The 14,904-nt window shown below is 41.7% G+C and overlaps 1 protein-coding gene across 3 annotated transcripts; it reads left to right on the forward strand.

Annotated features, from left to right (window-relative positions):
* The first annotated feature begins 200 nt into the window (after positions 1 to 200).
* LOC148535462 (galactoside alpha-(1,2)-fucosyltransferase 2-like) lies at positions 201 to 13,635 on the forward strand. 3 transcript variants are annotated; one of them, XM_088462639.1, is made up of 3 exons: positions 201 to 356; positions 4,978 to 5,067; positions 12,376 to 13,635. In XM_088462639.1, the coding sequence occupies exons 2-3, from the start codon at positions 5,064 to 5,066 to the stop codon at positions 13,446 to 13,448; spliced, it is 1,077 nt and encodes a 358-aa protein (XP_088318765.1). In that variant the 5' UTR covers positions 201 to 356; positions 4,978 to 5,063; the 3' UTR covers positions 13,449 to 13,635. The 3 variants fall into 3 exon arrangements, with proteins under 3 accessions (XP_088318765.1, XP_088318764.1, XP_088318763.1); XM_088462638.1 differs by lacking the exon at positions 201 to 356 and adding an exon at positions 3,224 to 3,297; XM_088462637.1 differs by lacking the exons at positions 201 to 356; positions 4,978 to 5,067 and adding an exon at positions 8,830 to 8,856.
* The last annotated feature ends 1,269 nt before the right edge of the window (positions 13,636 to 14,904 follow it).

Here is a 14,904-nt window from a genome sequence, read left to right on the forward strand (position 1 = left end):
CCTTCCACCACTCAGAATGCTATGCCAGACCACCTGTCCGTATCCACCAATTGCTGCCAGGCCCAGGGTAAATATATCCATCCCTGATAGCAATCAGGGCCTGAACATCTCGTGACTTCCGTGGTGTATGGTTCATGCTGTTCTGTATTTTAGTGTATCCCTGACTCCAGCTGACAACAACCCCCCTGGTGCATCCAGAAAACCTGCTACAGCAACCCCTGGTGCAATCCAGAAAACCTGCTACAGCAACCCCTGGTGCAATCCAGAAAACCTGCTACAGCAACCACTAGTGCAATCCAGAAAACCTGCTACAGCAATACCTGTCAATCCAGACGTCCTGCTAGCATCAGCTAATAGTGAGTTCCTGTGCTCCTGACCTTAGTCCTGTGCTCTGCTAGCTCTACTCCTGGTTGGTCCCTGGCACCCTGCAAACCTGCATCGTGCTTCCTGTTGTGGATCAACTCCTGCTCCTTCTACCTACCCACTCCCTCCCTGAACCTAAAATCCCAAACCTACCCATTCCTTCCTGAACCTGTTATCCCCAATTACCCAATCCAGCCTGCCCCTGAGTTCCTGCCTTTGTCACAGCATTTCCAGATTACATTGTATAGCCCTCGTCTCAGCATTACCTGATTTCCCTTCAGCCAGTGTCACGTTATTCCAGTCCAGAGTCAAGTTCCATATTCTTTAGTTCAATCCACGTTATTCCAGTCCAGAGTCAAGTTCCAAGTTCTTCAGTTTAATCCATGTTATTCCAGTCCAGAGTGAAGTTCCAAGTTCACCAGTTCAACTCAACAAGTCTTCCTGCCGGTCCCAGTCTGGTTCCTCCAAGTTCCTGTCATTCATCATCAAAGGCAGTTCTCACTGCTGCATAAATCTTGCAATAAAGCTATCTACGTCATCTGTGGTTCCAGTCATGCCGATCTCCATTGAATCCCACTCATCACCTGAGACAGGTAACTCACAGACACCATTCGTGACAGAATGTTCAGGCCCAACGATGGTGGCGGATCAAGCACCTATTAAGGGATTAGATGCTTTCCATAACCTGGTCGCTCACTTGGATTCACAGGAGGCCGTACAGCATCAAGTGCTGCAGCTTTTGCAAATCCTGAATAATCAGCTAGATGGTACTCAAATCACACATGAACCTCTAACTACCTTCCATCAACTGCTGGAGCAGTTACAGCCTGGATTCTGCTTGTCCCAGGAGGGGTTTCAAGTCTCGCACGCCAGCAAGGGGTTTCAAGTCTTGCACCCCAGCAAGGGATTTCAAGTCTCGCATCCCAGCAATGGGTTTCAAATCTTGCACCCCAGGAGGGGGTTTCAAGTCTCGCAACCCAGGAGGGGGTTTCAAGTCTCGCAACCCAGGAGGGGGTTTCAAGTCCCACACCCCAGCAGGGGGTCTCAAGTCTCGTACCCCAAGAGGGGGTTTCAAGTCCCATTCCCCAACAAGGGGTCTCACCCCAGGAGGGGGTCTCAAGCCTCGCACTCCTGGAGGGGGTATCAAGTCTCATGCCCCAGGAGGGGGTTCCAAGTCTTGTACCTCAGGAGCGGGTTCCAGGTTCCAGTTCCCAGGGAGGAGTGTCGTGTACTACTAATCCTGATCATGGTTCCTGTTCAGCATCTCCTACAAATATCGTTCCAGAAAATGACAATCTCTGTAGTCTATTCTCAGCTTTGATTGTTGATGCTACTGTCTCTAGCTCCTCTGGACCCCTCCCAGTCCCATCAGTTGGTCCGAATCCCGAACATCTGTGAGCTCCAGTTGTTTTGACTCCTCATCAAACGGAGCATCCTCAAGTCTCTTCCAGCCCTGCACCTGAATGTGCTCCACAGTCCTTGAACACCCAGGATTCGTCGGATACTCCAAAATGCATTTATTTTGATGGGGACTTATCTCAATACTATGCTTTATTGAAACAATTCTTCAGTATGCTGAATTCTTCTTTGCCATGTAGAGTCAAGCCTACTAATATTGTCGAGTTTATTATCCAAACTTTTCAAGGTAAAGCTTGGGACTGGGTTGCCCCTATTTACGACTCAAAATATCCAATGCTTCTAAATATAAAGACTTTCAGTGAAGCTGTTGTCAAAGAATTTGGTCCTTATCCTGTAAACCAAAGTTCTAGCGAAGTTCTCAGTTCCAAAATATTGACCAAACAGTCTTTGTGCACACACCTCCTTGTCCTCTTCATACTGAGGTACCTCCCAAAACACCATCAAAATTTGTTATGTTTCGCTTAGTTCCTCCCAGGAGTCCTACCAATGTTCAAGTCCTACTAAGCCTTCCATTTTACATTTAGATACTGACTCGGAATCTGAATTCGATAATGCACACGATAAAGCTCTATTCTCTGAAGACCATCTGTCATTTGACCCTGTCCTTCCCAGTCACGTATTTCCTCAGGAGTTGCCCGAGAGAGCTATGGCTTTCCGGGGGAGACTATCATCTACCCACCAAAGATACCAGTGAAATAATGCCGGTTCTACATATTCTCATACCAAATCTTTGTGTCTTACATTTCCAGAAGAGTGTCCTCATTTTGGCATTACTAAAGACTTCCTAGGTGATGAAAGTTCCACCTGTAGTGAGGAAGAATGGTCACTTACTCTGAGGATGAAGATGTGTGAAGAGATGTTTTCAGAGTAATGGTGTCCCTGTGTCTGAAGCTCCTGGAATGTCATGTTTGGAAGAAAGTTTTTTTTTTTTTCTTGGTGTCTGGAGTCCACCCATAAAGAGGGTTGTACTGTCACGACCCTGTCTAGTTGTCACTTTTTTGCCTTGAGACTTACCCCTGTCAGCTGTCCCATGGATCAATGTGTGTAATTTGCCTGGAGGATCTGCTCTGATCATGCTGCTGCAGCACTTCTCTATGCATTCCTGTCACAGTAATTATCCACCTGAGTCCTTTCCTGTCTGTGAACACTGCTAGCCCTGATTGGAATCATAGGTGTGGTTCTGATTCTCAGAGCTGCAGAGATTAATACTTCCTCTGCATGTTGTGCCTTCCACCACTCAGAATGCTACTGCCAGACCACCTGTACATATCCACCAATTTCTGCCAGACCCAGGGTATATATATCCTCCCCTGATAGCATTCTGGGCCTGAACATCTCGTTACTTCCATGGTGTATGGTTCATGCTGTTCTGTATTCTAGTGTATCCCTGACTCCTGCTGACAGCAACCCCCCTGGTGCATCCAGAAAACCTGCTACAGCAACCCCTGGTGCAATCCAGAAAACCTGCTACAGCAATACCTGTCAATGCAGACGTCCTGCTAGCATCAGCTAATAGTGAGTTCCTGTGCTCCTGACCTTAGTCCTGTGCTCTGCTAGCCCTACTCCTGGTTGGTCCCTGGCACCCTGAAAACCTGCATCGTGCTTCCTGTTGTGGATCAACTCCTGCTCCTTCTACCTACCCACTCCCTCCCTGAAACTAAAATCCCAAACCTGCCCATTACTTCCTTAACCTGTTATCCCAATTACCAAATCCAGCCTGCCCCAGAGTTCCAGCCTTTGTCACAGCATTTCCGGATTACCCTGTTTAGCCCTTGTCTCAGCATTACCTGATTTCCCTTCAGCCAGTGACATGTTATTCCAGTCCAGAGTCAAGTTCCAAGTTCATCAGTTCAATCCACGTTATTCCAGTCCAGAGTCAAGTTCCAAGTTCACCAATTCAACTCAATAAGTCTTCCTGCCGGTCCCAGTCCGGTTCCTCCAAGTTCCTGTCATTCATCATCAAAGACAGTTCTCACTGCTACATAAATCTTGCAATAAAGCTATCTACGTCATCTGTGGTTCAAGTAATGCCGTCTCCGTTGAATCCCACTCGTCACCGAGACAGGTAACTCACAGACACCATTCATGACAGTTACGCTACTGAGAAATACATACGTCTATCCCCGGAGACTGGAATGAGGAAGTGCTGTGATCAAAAGAATAGTGATACTAACTAGGACATGTGACGGCGCACCCTGGAGTCCAGCATCCACACGCACACACGGACATGACGTTGCGAGATCCAGCCTATGGGCGTAAGTACCAACTGGACAGAAAGGGCGGAAGTAACCCTTACATATTGAAATAGTTAGTTATTTATGATTATTAACACACTGGTTAATACATGATTTAACGTAACTCGATATTAGGTCATTTATAGTTTCACCTTGGCGCTGTTTGGGTTTAATATAGGAGTTTTGATGGACCTAGTAACCCGGAAGTACTTACGACTATTTGACCCCTAATGAGCACATGGAGGGGTATAAATAGATAGTCACCCCTCCTGATCAGTATCCCCTCGAAGAAGTCTCTTGACGAAACTCATTGGGTGTAGCAACCTCTTACCCCATGAACTTTGACTCCTTTTTTACTCAGATAAGCTGTTTTCCTCCTTTAATCTATTACTTGTCTTCATGTTTTTATTTATTTATGTTCATACAATGAATTCCTATATGTCCACATTGTTTTGAATCATGTATTACTGTATTTTATCATGTGATTACTTTCTATGCAAACTGTCTTATCTTTATCTTCATAGAATAAATTAAATATTTATTTTTCACTGTTGCACTTTATATAATTTCAACAAAAAACACTACTCTTACTTGACTTTATTACTGTAAGCATTAGTTCTTTTTCTGCAAACTGGTCGCCCATTTGTCAATCACAGTATTTTTTTTTATATAATGTGTATGTATATATATATATATATACACACATTTAAATATGGTCACTGATTAGTCAACAGATCTACAATTTCCTCCTTACTTTACCATTTTAGTGTAGGCTTCTATAATACTGTTCTCTTTTTAGGGAGAAACAAAGAGACGAGTTATAGTAAATGTCCTTGTACTTGATTTATCTTAATCATGGGAATGATGTAGGAAATATCCACCACGCCCAGAGTGACTGTATCTCCTAGTCCAGGCTGCATGTGACTTCTCCACTCACACCCCTTACTATACCTTATATCAGCAGGTGGTGCTGGTGCACTTTCACACACTGGTGGTGTAGAGAGAACAAGTTACATCTTAGAAGATAGACTTTCGCTGCCTGGACCCATGGGTGAGTACGCTTATATGAACAGACAGCCTTCCATCCTAGTGCTGCCATAATCTATTTGTGACTGCATCGCTTCTCAAGAAAGTACTGTATGTGTGAAGTCACTGCTCTAAGGCTAAAGTAATGACTGATGTCCTTCAGCAGCCAACACACAGATATTGCCCAAATCTCAGTTGTATAACTATGTGAGAAAGGACTAATGCTGCTACTGTGTGTCAAGAGCTTTATTTTTATATTCCACATGGGCAGGTGCCGAAATCGTACGTTAATAAGGGCGAATGTTGAAAAACCAGAATCTTTGATTGCATGGGTAATAGGGAAGCTCAGAATAAAGTCTGAGGTTACAGATTCTTAAATCTATTTTCTGGACATCACTCAGTCAAGAGGGACAATACCGTAACTGAGTGATGTCCAGAACTGAGGTTTGAGAATATCTAAATTATTATAACAAATTCTGATGATGGGACTAGAGGACTCGTAGGATGGTTGTCCCTAAAACATGGCATATACCACTTATCAGATTGCATTGATGATTGAAGATCCAAGATCCAACAGATCGATTAAGATAAATCTAAAGTAAATTTATAATGTACGCCATCAGATCTTGCTTTTGCCAATCTGCTCCACAGGAGGTTTCTGTCCTCCCTGAATTTTGAAAAACCTTCCACATGCTAAAAGAACATGTAGCTTTACACTGATTCTCCATAAGAAAGGTTTTTCAAAATTTGGACTGTAAAGGGTATATTTGCTAAAGTGAGAGTTTTTAGAAGTAGAGATATTGCCCATGGCAACCAATCAGATTGTACTTAACATTTAAGTAGCACCTTCTAAAAAAATAGCTAAAATCTGATTGGTTGTTTTGAGCAACATCTCCACTTCTAAAAACTCTCACTCTAGCAAATATACCCCTAATTCTCCACCGGTAGCCAGGCACTTTGTGGATATAGGACATGATATGCTTGACTTTAAAGGGATGCCTATCAATCACATACCACCACTCAATAAATGTCTGCTACAGCGTGAAAGCTGTAATTTACACACAATATCTCTGAAGAACTTAATTTTACGTATTTTTTTTGTTCATTTTTCCATTCCTTCTTTTTTTGATATACTGTATATTGTCATTTTATATACTTGCTTGTTCCACCTTAACCCACTGCACAGCACACATGCACCCCTATTTTTTTTTTTATGAATCATTTTTACTGGAAGAAATCAAATACCCTATTCTTTAACTTAGTTTTGGACACTAGTGGCTAGTACTTTCCAGCTCTATGTCTGCATGACTGTGTGAAAATTTGGCTATATTCGAGGGAGGGGAGTTTCCCTATTAACAAGTGAGGCAATGGAAGCCACGCAAGCAGTCTTACTGCCTAATGCTAATGCGAGTTCCCAAAGATTTAATGTGAAGATCCTTACAGCTTCAAGCGAGCAGTGACGCCGCCCACTATTTTTTCGTTCAAAGTCGCAACCATCAAGGGTGTAATTATTGAAAACAGTCAGTAACATGAAGGATATTTTCATCTTGAATGAAAATATCACCGTTATGTACTAATGTCATCTTGCAGGGACAGCGGTTTGATGATGTCATAAACTAAGGGGGCCAAACTCCTATTGCTATTGGGAGTTTGGTACATAGGGAACAGATCATAGTCCCCATTGATAATAACGGGGAATACAATCTGCACCGATAGTTACAGTAGCCTTTTGCTGGAGGTTTCTGTGAAATATCTTGCATTAGGCTATTAGTACATAGTAGTGATTCATAAAATAATGCAAAAGCTATAGTTTTTACCTAATTTTATGAAAAACGCCTTAATAAAAAGACCCCATAGTGCATTAACTTTATCTGTTATAATATTGTTTCATCCACTAAGGAGCGCCAAAATTTATATTCGCTTACCAAAAAAATTAAGCTTGAGCCACCCCTGGTTTGGCCAGACTATGACAGAGATGCATAAAAGGAAAGAGGAAATATATTCTGCACAGGTCAGTCGTAGATAGAAAGCATTCCTATGAACCCCTAGTGTTACATATAGACTCTTTGCATTTATTCTTAGTAGGGGGTGCTATCATTGACAACAGTTATAGCAAAGTCCACACAGATACATATTTTTACAGTCTGTGAAATATTAAAAGAAAGAAGAGTGTGATCAAAGAATTAGAAATAGTATATTAAAATAATTATTATGGCGATTACAAGTCTGTATATCTATTTTCCATGAAAAATTATATATATATAATAGTGGTTTATATTGTTATTTATATATGTATATGTCAATTATTAATTAAATCCACTTATTTCTTCCTATCAGAGTTGTTATTTATTCCACAGTCAGATTGTATCAGTGTGTAATCAAAATTACATAGACAGTTGGTAAACCTTAGATTTCTAGTTATACTGGATACATTTGTAATTCTTGTGCTTTTGACACAAAGAGGCAGATTGAACACAAACTATGTTACAAATAGGACTATACTCCAGGGAGTCAGACAACTCTCCTCTTTTCCATCACTATGTGTACTACATTGGTTATTCAATCACATCCACTCATATGTTCCATTTATGAGTGCACAGAATCCATATATTAGCTGTATAAAATCAATATCTCAACTATATTAAATATATTTAAATTTAAATTAATGGTTTTGTTGTTCTCTATGTATTGGGCTTATCGGTTATATTATTCTGACGTGAAAAGACTACTAATAGTGGCAGATGCAGCAATTTTATATAGAGTCCATATTATTCAATCATATTAAACTGAAGGATATGGCTTTTATTTAGTCAGTATACATGCTATACAGCCTCTTCAGTGTTGCTATTATAATCAGCTTTGGTTAGTCTGGACAGTGATACCATATTATTCAATCAGTGTCTGGGGCACGGTGTAGTGAGATCTATGTATGGTGCATAATCATCTATTGTTCTGGGAATATATCCCTTAACATTTATATCATGCTTGATTTAGATTATTGACATCAGACATTAAGGTTACCATTTAGAATAATAACCACATACATCTCATCTAATACTGGACAATGACACAAATGTAGCAATCACAGGCACATTTCTCACAGGGTATAAGCAATATAGCTTTTTCATTTAGTGAAATACTTGAGGTTCATAATAAAAGAACAGTAGCCGGAAAAATCTTTTATAGATATTTTTAATGTACTGTTCTTTCTTTTTGCACACTAACGATTTAATATTTCACCATCTCTTAGAAAATAAAGTGTATATTTTTTAATGTATAGCAATAAAATATAATTTTTTATATATTTTTTGGTTCAGCGTGCACCCAGCATAATGCTTCTTTTTCTTCATTCTTGAATACATCGGTCCTTGACTTATAGCATTAGGGTAGCCACGTATTGGGGCTGTATTTAACAATTAAGGAGATTGTGTCCTTGAATTATTAATATGTGGATACAGAACCGATGACCATCAGATAATTAAAAAAAATATAGGTTCATTGGATACTGGTGCGGGATAGTGTTGTTATAAGTGCCTAAAGATGCATATGTGTCTATATCTTGCCAGTGCTTATCCACTGGTGCAAGGAAAACAACTGATTATGACAATCGGCACCCACTTCTGATTGGCTGATTGTCTTGTTCCCTCCTACTAATACAAAAGTAAATATTAGTGACACTGCTGTGGTATTCTCATTTATTTTATTGCTATGTACTGTACATGCATTCGGTCCGCAGCAGGAAAGCATATTCTTGTTTAGGATTATTTTTTTGTTTTTTAAAGGGGAAGACAACTGATGCTTATAATTCTTGAACGTAAGTATTTTTAGTTGGTATTTATATCTATATTAATTGTAGTTTACATGGTAAATGAGACTTTAGTATTTATTAATAACAAAGTCCAGACACAAACAGTTCATGTATATAGATGTGCCCGCATACCTATCCTCAAATTGCACCAAATAGCCCCAGGTAATGCACATAAGCCACACCCAGGGGCGTCAAGAAGAGGGGGGAGTGGGTACTAATTACCCGGGCCAGGGCTTGCTGGAGGGGTCCGACGGGGGCCCGGGTCCGGTGCACCCCCCCCTTCCTCTTACATTAAAGCAGCACAGCACACACTGCTGTGTGCTGGGCTGCACTGGGAGACTGCTCACGGCTGCTAAGTAGAAGCCACGGCAGTCTCCTATGCCTGTGGGGAGAGCGATCATACTGATCGCGCCCCCCACTGGTTATGCGCCGGGCTGAGGGACTCACAGCGCAAACATTTTATTTTATTATTTCTTCCTAAGGGGGCGTGGCAAAGTCTCCCGCAATTAGGCCATGCCCCCTTCTTCCCCTGGGCCCGGCTATTGGCGCCCCTAGCCGCACCATGTGTCCTTCCATGCCCTTTTGAATACAATGTGCATCTTAGTCACATCTCTAATGTGGCCAAAGTACAATACGCACGTACCCTGGACATCTGTTTGTGGCTCGGACACTAATCTGGGACAAAGGGCAAAAAAGGACTAATACAAGTGAGTCGCACCCTGCATGACGCCACGCAACGTTCTGCTTAATCTGAGACTTTATACCAACTCCATTGTGACAAATATAATAATTTTCAAATCCCAGTACACTTAGGGGTCTAGTTACTAAGCAGTGTTAGGAGACAGAGTGAAAAGTGATAGGTCTGTGATAAGGTACCAGCCAATCAGCTCCCAACTGTCATGTTTCAAAACACAGCCTGTGAGATGGCAGTTGGGAGCTGATTGGCTGGCACCTTATCACAGACTTATCACTTTTCACTCTGTCTCCTAACACTGCTTAGTAACTAGACCCCTAAGTGGCTATGGATGCAGCTACAATTTGACATAGACGCTAAATTAAGAAATAGGTATGGAAGTCTGGTAATCGCTACGCGTGGTGGAGCATCTATGTCATGCTGTATGGCGCTAAAGGATGGGTGTGTGAGAAAACATCTGTGCTTCATTAAAGTACAAAATAGCTGCTGTAACTTTCAAGCCACATCTCCTGCATAAACCAGATGATGGGGCAAATTTATTAAAAGGGCTGTTAACCCCTTTAATAATTGTGGGAGACATACAGTAAGCAGTTTGTTTCTTAGTTCTTTTTACAGTAGCTTGAGTACAGGCACTGCTTCCTTGTAATTGGTATAGAATACTGTACAGTATGTATTATCTACGTTGTATTGAGGTTTGTACAGTAAGTGGTATATTTTTTATACAAATACCTTTATCATGTAGTTGGAAAGGTTACACCATTTACACATGATGAACACATGGATGTGAAACATTTTATGAAATAAAACTCACAAGTAAAAACACAACAAATCCATTACAAAATTGGCAAAAGAGATTGCCGAAGTGAAACCGGGTAGACAGAATTTATAATCTATAGGGATTAACAATCATTCATAACAGTTCTCTCTTATAGCAGATATTGCACTTGCCAAGTAACTCAGCAGGTAAAGGGCATACCCATCGGCAGAGCCGTAACTAGACTTTTGGTGCCATGTGCCAGAGAGCATTGGCGCCCCCCTCCTGCCCCATTTTTTAAATAGGGACATAAGATAGTGCACCTGAAAAAGGGCCATAGCCTCATGGGGAAGGGCCAGGGAAGAGATGGGGAGGCCAGGAGATGCTGGGGATAAAAGAAGAGGAAGCTACAAGTGAGAATGATAATAAACTGGAAAATTGACAGACCCAAACAGCGCCCTCTGCCCAGCGGTGCCCTGTGCCATGGCACTAGTCGCACTACCCTAGTTACGGCCCTGCCCATTGGTGTATCTATAATGGGTGCAGGGTGTGCAGTGCACACAGTACCAGAGAGACCCACACCGTGCACCCTGCACCCATAATTATACGTAACTCTCTCCAGAGTCCCATGTTAACCAGCACTGCAGAACAGCAGAAATCACTGGAAAATAGCTTGGCAGCCGTTTTCCTGTTGCTTTGCACATGCACAATAGATGACTCTGGCCAGGGCCGTAGCTAGGGTAGTGCAGCTGGTGCTATCGCACAGGGTACCACAGGGCAGGGGTAGCTGTTTGGGCCTGTCAAATTTCTGTTTATTATCATTCTTGCTTGTAGCTTCCTCATATTTCACCCCCAGCATCTCCTGGCCTCTCCTTTCTCTTCCCTGGCCCTTCCCCTTGAAGTCATGGCCCTTTTTTGGGTGCATTATGTCCTTTTGAAAAATGAGGGGGCGCCAATGCTCTTTCTGGCACAGGGCACCAAAAAGTCTAGTTACGGCTCTGACTCTGGCACAAAGCAAGAATCTACTGCACTGCCCGAGAGGAGGGGGCACATACGGAATCTGCACATGGGCCCTCTCCTCTTCTAAACTGTCTCTGGCCATACATGGATAAATAGGGCATCAAGGGGTAGTACATGAGCCAGTCACATGATGCTTGCATCCTAGCATGGGATGCTCTCTGTGACGGTCTGAGTGCACCCCCCCCTAGCATCTTATAACCCTGCTACTCAGCCCATACCAAAATTGTGTACTTTTTACTGCCTGTTCCTGCTTTCCAGTGTAGAAGGGCAGGAAGGACAGATAAACAGGAGAGGGCCCAGCTGAGGCAGATCACTCTGTGTGTCAGTGGAACTTGGACCATTATGCTGCAGAGGGAGTGTGGGTGCATCACATGCTGCTGTGGACAGAACTGTGTATTGGACATTGACACGGGAAGTTACAAAGCTGAGACCACACAGTCCCCTCTCTTAGCTGAAGACAGGAAGCTATAGGGACATGTCTGGGGGGGTCCCCAAAGTTTAGCTAATACTACTGGCATTTCTGTATATATTGTAGAACCGTACATAGTTGCTGTTTTACATGTAGAATTAGTGTGTAGGTAAAATAAAGGTAAATGTTGTACCTTTGCTGTTGTGTCATTTCCTGTGTGATCTCAATGGACTCCTAAAGAAACTGGGGTACTGTGCAAGGTGGGGAAGGGCGTTTTAGGTGACAATAATGCATAAAACTGGTGTCCTCGGACTCTCTTTAACCATGTATGCCTCACTGCTCCTGAGTCTCCCAGCTGGTCACAAGAAATATTGCCATGTGGCCGAAGGTCTCTTCCCCTTTCAACATTTCCATTATTCCATTATTACCATTGTGTTTGTCCAGTTTAAATTACCCTAACCGTTGTACACATGACCTAACACAACATTTCTTGCAGCCTCTCAAATATATATATATATATATATATATATATTCCATAAAGGTTTTACAAATGAGACAATAATATAAATGCACAGCATACGGTTTATTGATTTCCAGTTTAAATTTTGGAAATGCTTAATTTTAATCTATTTCTCCATTTCTCTGTAGCTAGAATTGTTAGGAAAATGAACAGATGTCTGTTCTGGATCATGGGAGTAGTTACAGTACTCGTCCTTGTTAATATGAGATTTTCATACATTTACTATGCCAAGCTGAATGTTAAGATGTTCATGGACATCATTGCAGAGCACAGAAAACACAATATGTCAGGAGAAAATCTCTATGAAGGCATAGTACCTGTTCTAAGCGCACCAAAACCACTCACCGGTATGTGGACAGTGAATGCTATTGGCCGTTTAGGTAACTTAATGGGGGAGTACGCAACACTTTATGCCCTTGCGAAGATGAATGGTCATCAAGCTTACATCTTACCAGGGATGCACAGCCATCTGGCAAAAATCTTCAAAATTAGATTGCCAGTGCTTCAACAGGATGTCATAAATCGCATCAAATGGAGACATTATGGGCTACACGATTGGATGTCTGATGAATACCGAAATATTGAAGGGGAATATGTTAACTTAGGTGGTTACCCTTGTTCATTTACTTTTTACCATCACATAAGGGATGAGATTCTTCAAGAATTTACTTTCCATGACTTTCTAAAAGAAGAGTCTAATGCCTATCTTGCCAAATTGAGAGGAGACCGGGAAAATGTCACCTTTGTAGGCATTCACGTTCGTAGAGGAAACTACGTGCATGTCATGCCAAACATATGGAAAGGGGTAGTCGCCGACAAAGGATACTTGCAGAAAGCCATGGACTACTTCCGAAATAAGTATGAAAACCCACTGTTTGTGGTGGCCAGTAACGGCATGGATTGGAGCAGAGAGAATATAAATAATTCACTGGGAGATGTTCATTTTGCTGGGGATGGCATGGAAGACACCCCGGGGCGTGACTTTGCCCTCTTGGCACATTGTAACCATACCATAATGACCATAGGGACATTTGGTATTTGGATTTCATACTTGGCGGGAGGTGATACCATCTACCTATCAAACTACACTTTACCAGATTCTCCTTTCCTTAAACTTTTCAAATACGAAGCTGCTTTTCTACCTGAGTGGATCGGAATACCAGCTGATCTCTCCCCACTTCTGAATAAAAATAATTCTTAACAAATTCTCTGAGGGTTACACGAATTTTAATATGAGGCCAAAGACCATATTAGTAGAACTTTCTTAAAGTCTTCACATTTTAATGCTATTACCTTACCCACCATGTATTTATTACAATGCCATGTGAGTCGTTACAAGATAACTAAATTGTAATATTTATTTCATGCCATCTCTCATTCTGAAAGATTCTTTTACTACAACCTTTTTTATAGTAAATACAAATAAAATGGTACCTTGAATTTGTAAGCACTACTGTACAGTAACTGTCCTTTTATCCTACAGCTATTTTTTATTTCTACATTTATTTAATGCTTTTAGTGGAGGTCAGATAGGAGTGGAATATATCCTTGACATACATAAACTGGTATTATAATCAATCTCATGTTGACCAGTAAACAAAATAGGATGAATAAGTACTTTGGGAAGAGTATGCTTACTTGTTGCATTGGACACTTCAAAGACTTTGAAAGCAGATTTGACTGATCTCACTAGGGCGAGGGTTAACATTTTTAAACAAAAAAATTGCTCAAGTACTAAGGTTCACAGTAAGTTTTACAATATGGATGATAGATGTATAATTATATTCAGACACAGTGGTGTCTGCAGATGTACTTATGATACTAATATATATTTACTTTGACAAGAGCTACCATGCTGGAAATTGGTCTGTCTCACTTGAGATAATTCAAGAGCCTTCCAAGATGAAATTGGCTGCATCCTGTCCTGTAAGTGAGGAGGAGAAGTAAATTAGTTCATCCACTTTTATTAACTAGTAAATCTGTAATTATTTCTCTTTGGAAATGTTTAGTATAATGTGTGCTAATACAGAGGCATTTAGTATTCTGACTGAGTGTGTGTATGATTATTATTATTATTATTATTATCAGTGGTGGATTGGGAATTTAAAGTGGCCCTGGAAAAAAACATGAAAGAGGCCCTATGTGTGCGCGCCTTCGGCGCTTGCCGAAAAAGTGGGTGTGGCTTTATGGCAAGTGGTGTGGCTTTATGGCAAGGGGTGTGGCCTTGTGTGAAATGCTATGCCTGCAAGCTGGTCTCCTTGTTTTCATCATGCTGTGGACATGCCCACCGCTTCGGGAGCTGATGGATATGCCCCCAGTCCCTCTCACCAGAGAATAAACACAGCATGTGAATAAGTATTTTCTTACCTATATGATTTCTTTGCAACTCTGAAGAAATTGATCCTCCCTGGACAGGCCGTGTCCTCAGTCAGTTTTCACTATTCATGCAGGAGATCACATGGTCCGGAAGCTGCCTGTTAGTGTAGGAATAAAGCCAATGTCATCAACATGCAACAGAGGTTCTCACCAGTACCATCCCCCTGTATCTCACCATCCACCTGGGTCTCTCCAATACATCCCACTGTCCAGCTGCAGCTACTCTTTGCCCCCAGGGATATCTCCTTTTTTCCCCAGCACCATCTCCTCTGTGTCAACCC

Source organism: Taudactylus pleione, unplaced genomic scaffold (assembly GCF_031769625.1).
Source record: "Taudactylus pleione unplaced genomic scaffold, aTauple2 ptg000051l, whole genome shotgun sequence".
Lineage (NCBI taxonomy): Eukaryota > Metazoa > Chordata > Amphibia > Anura > Myobatrachidae > Taudactylus > Taudactylus pleione.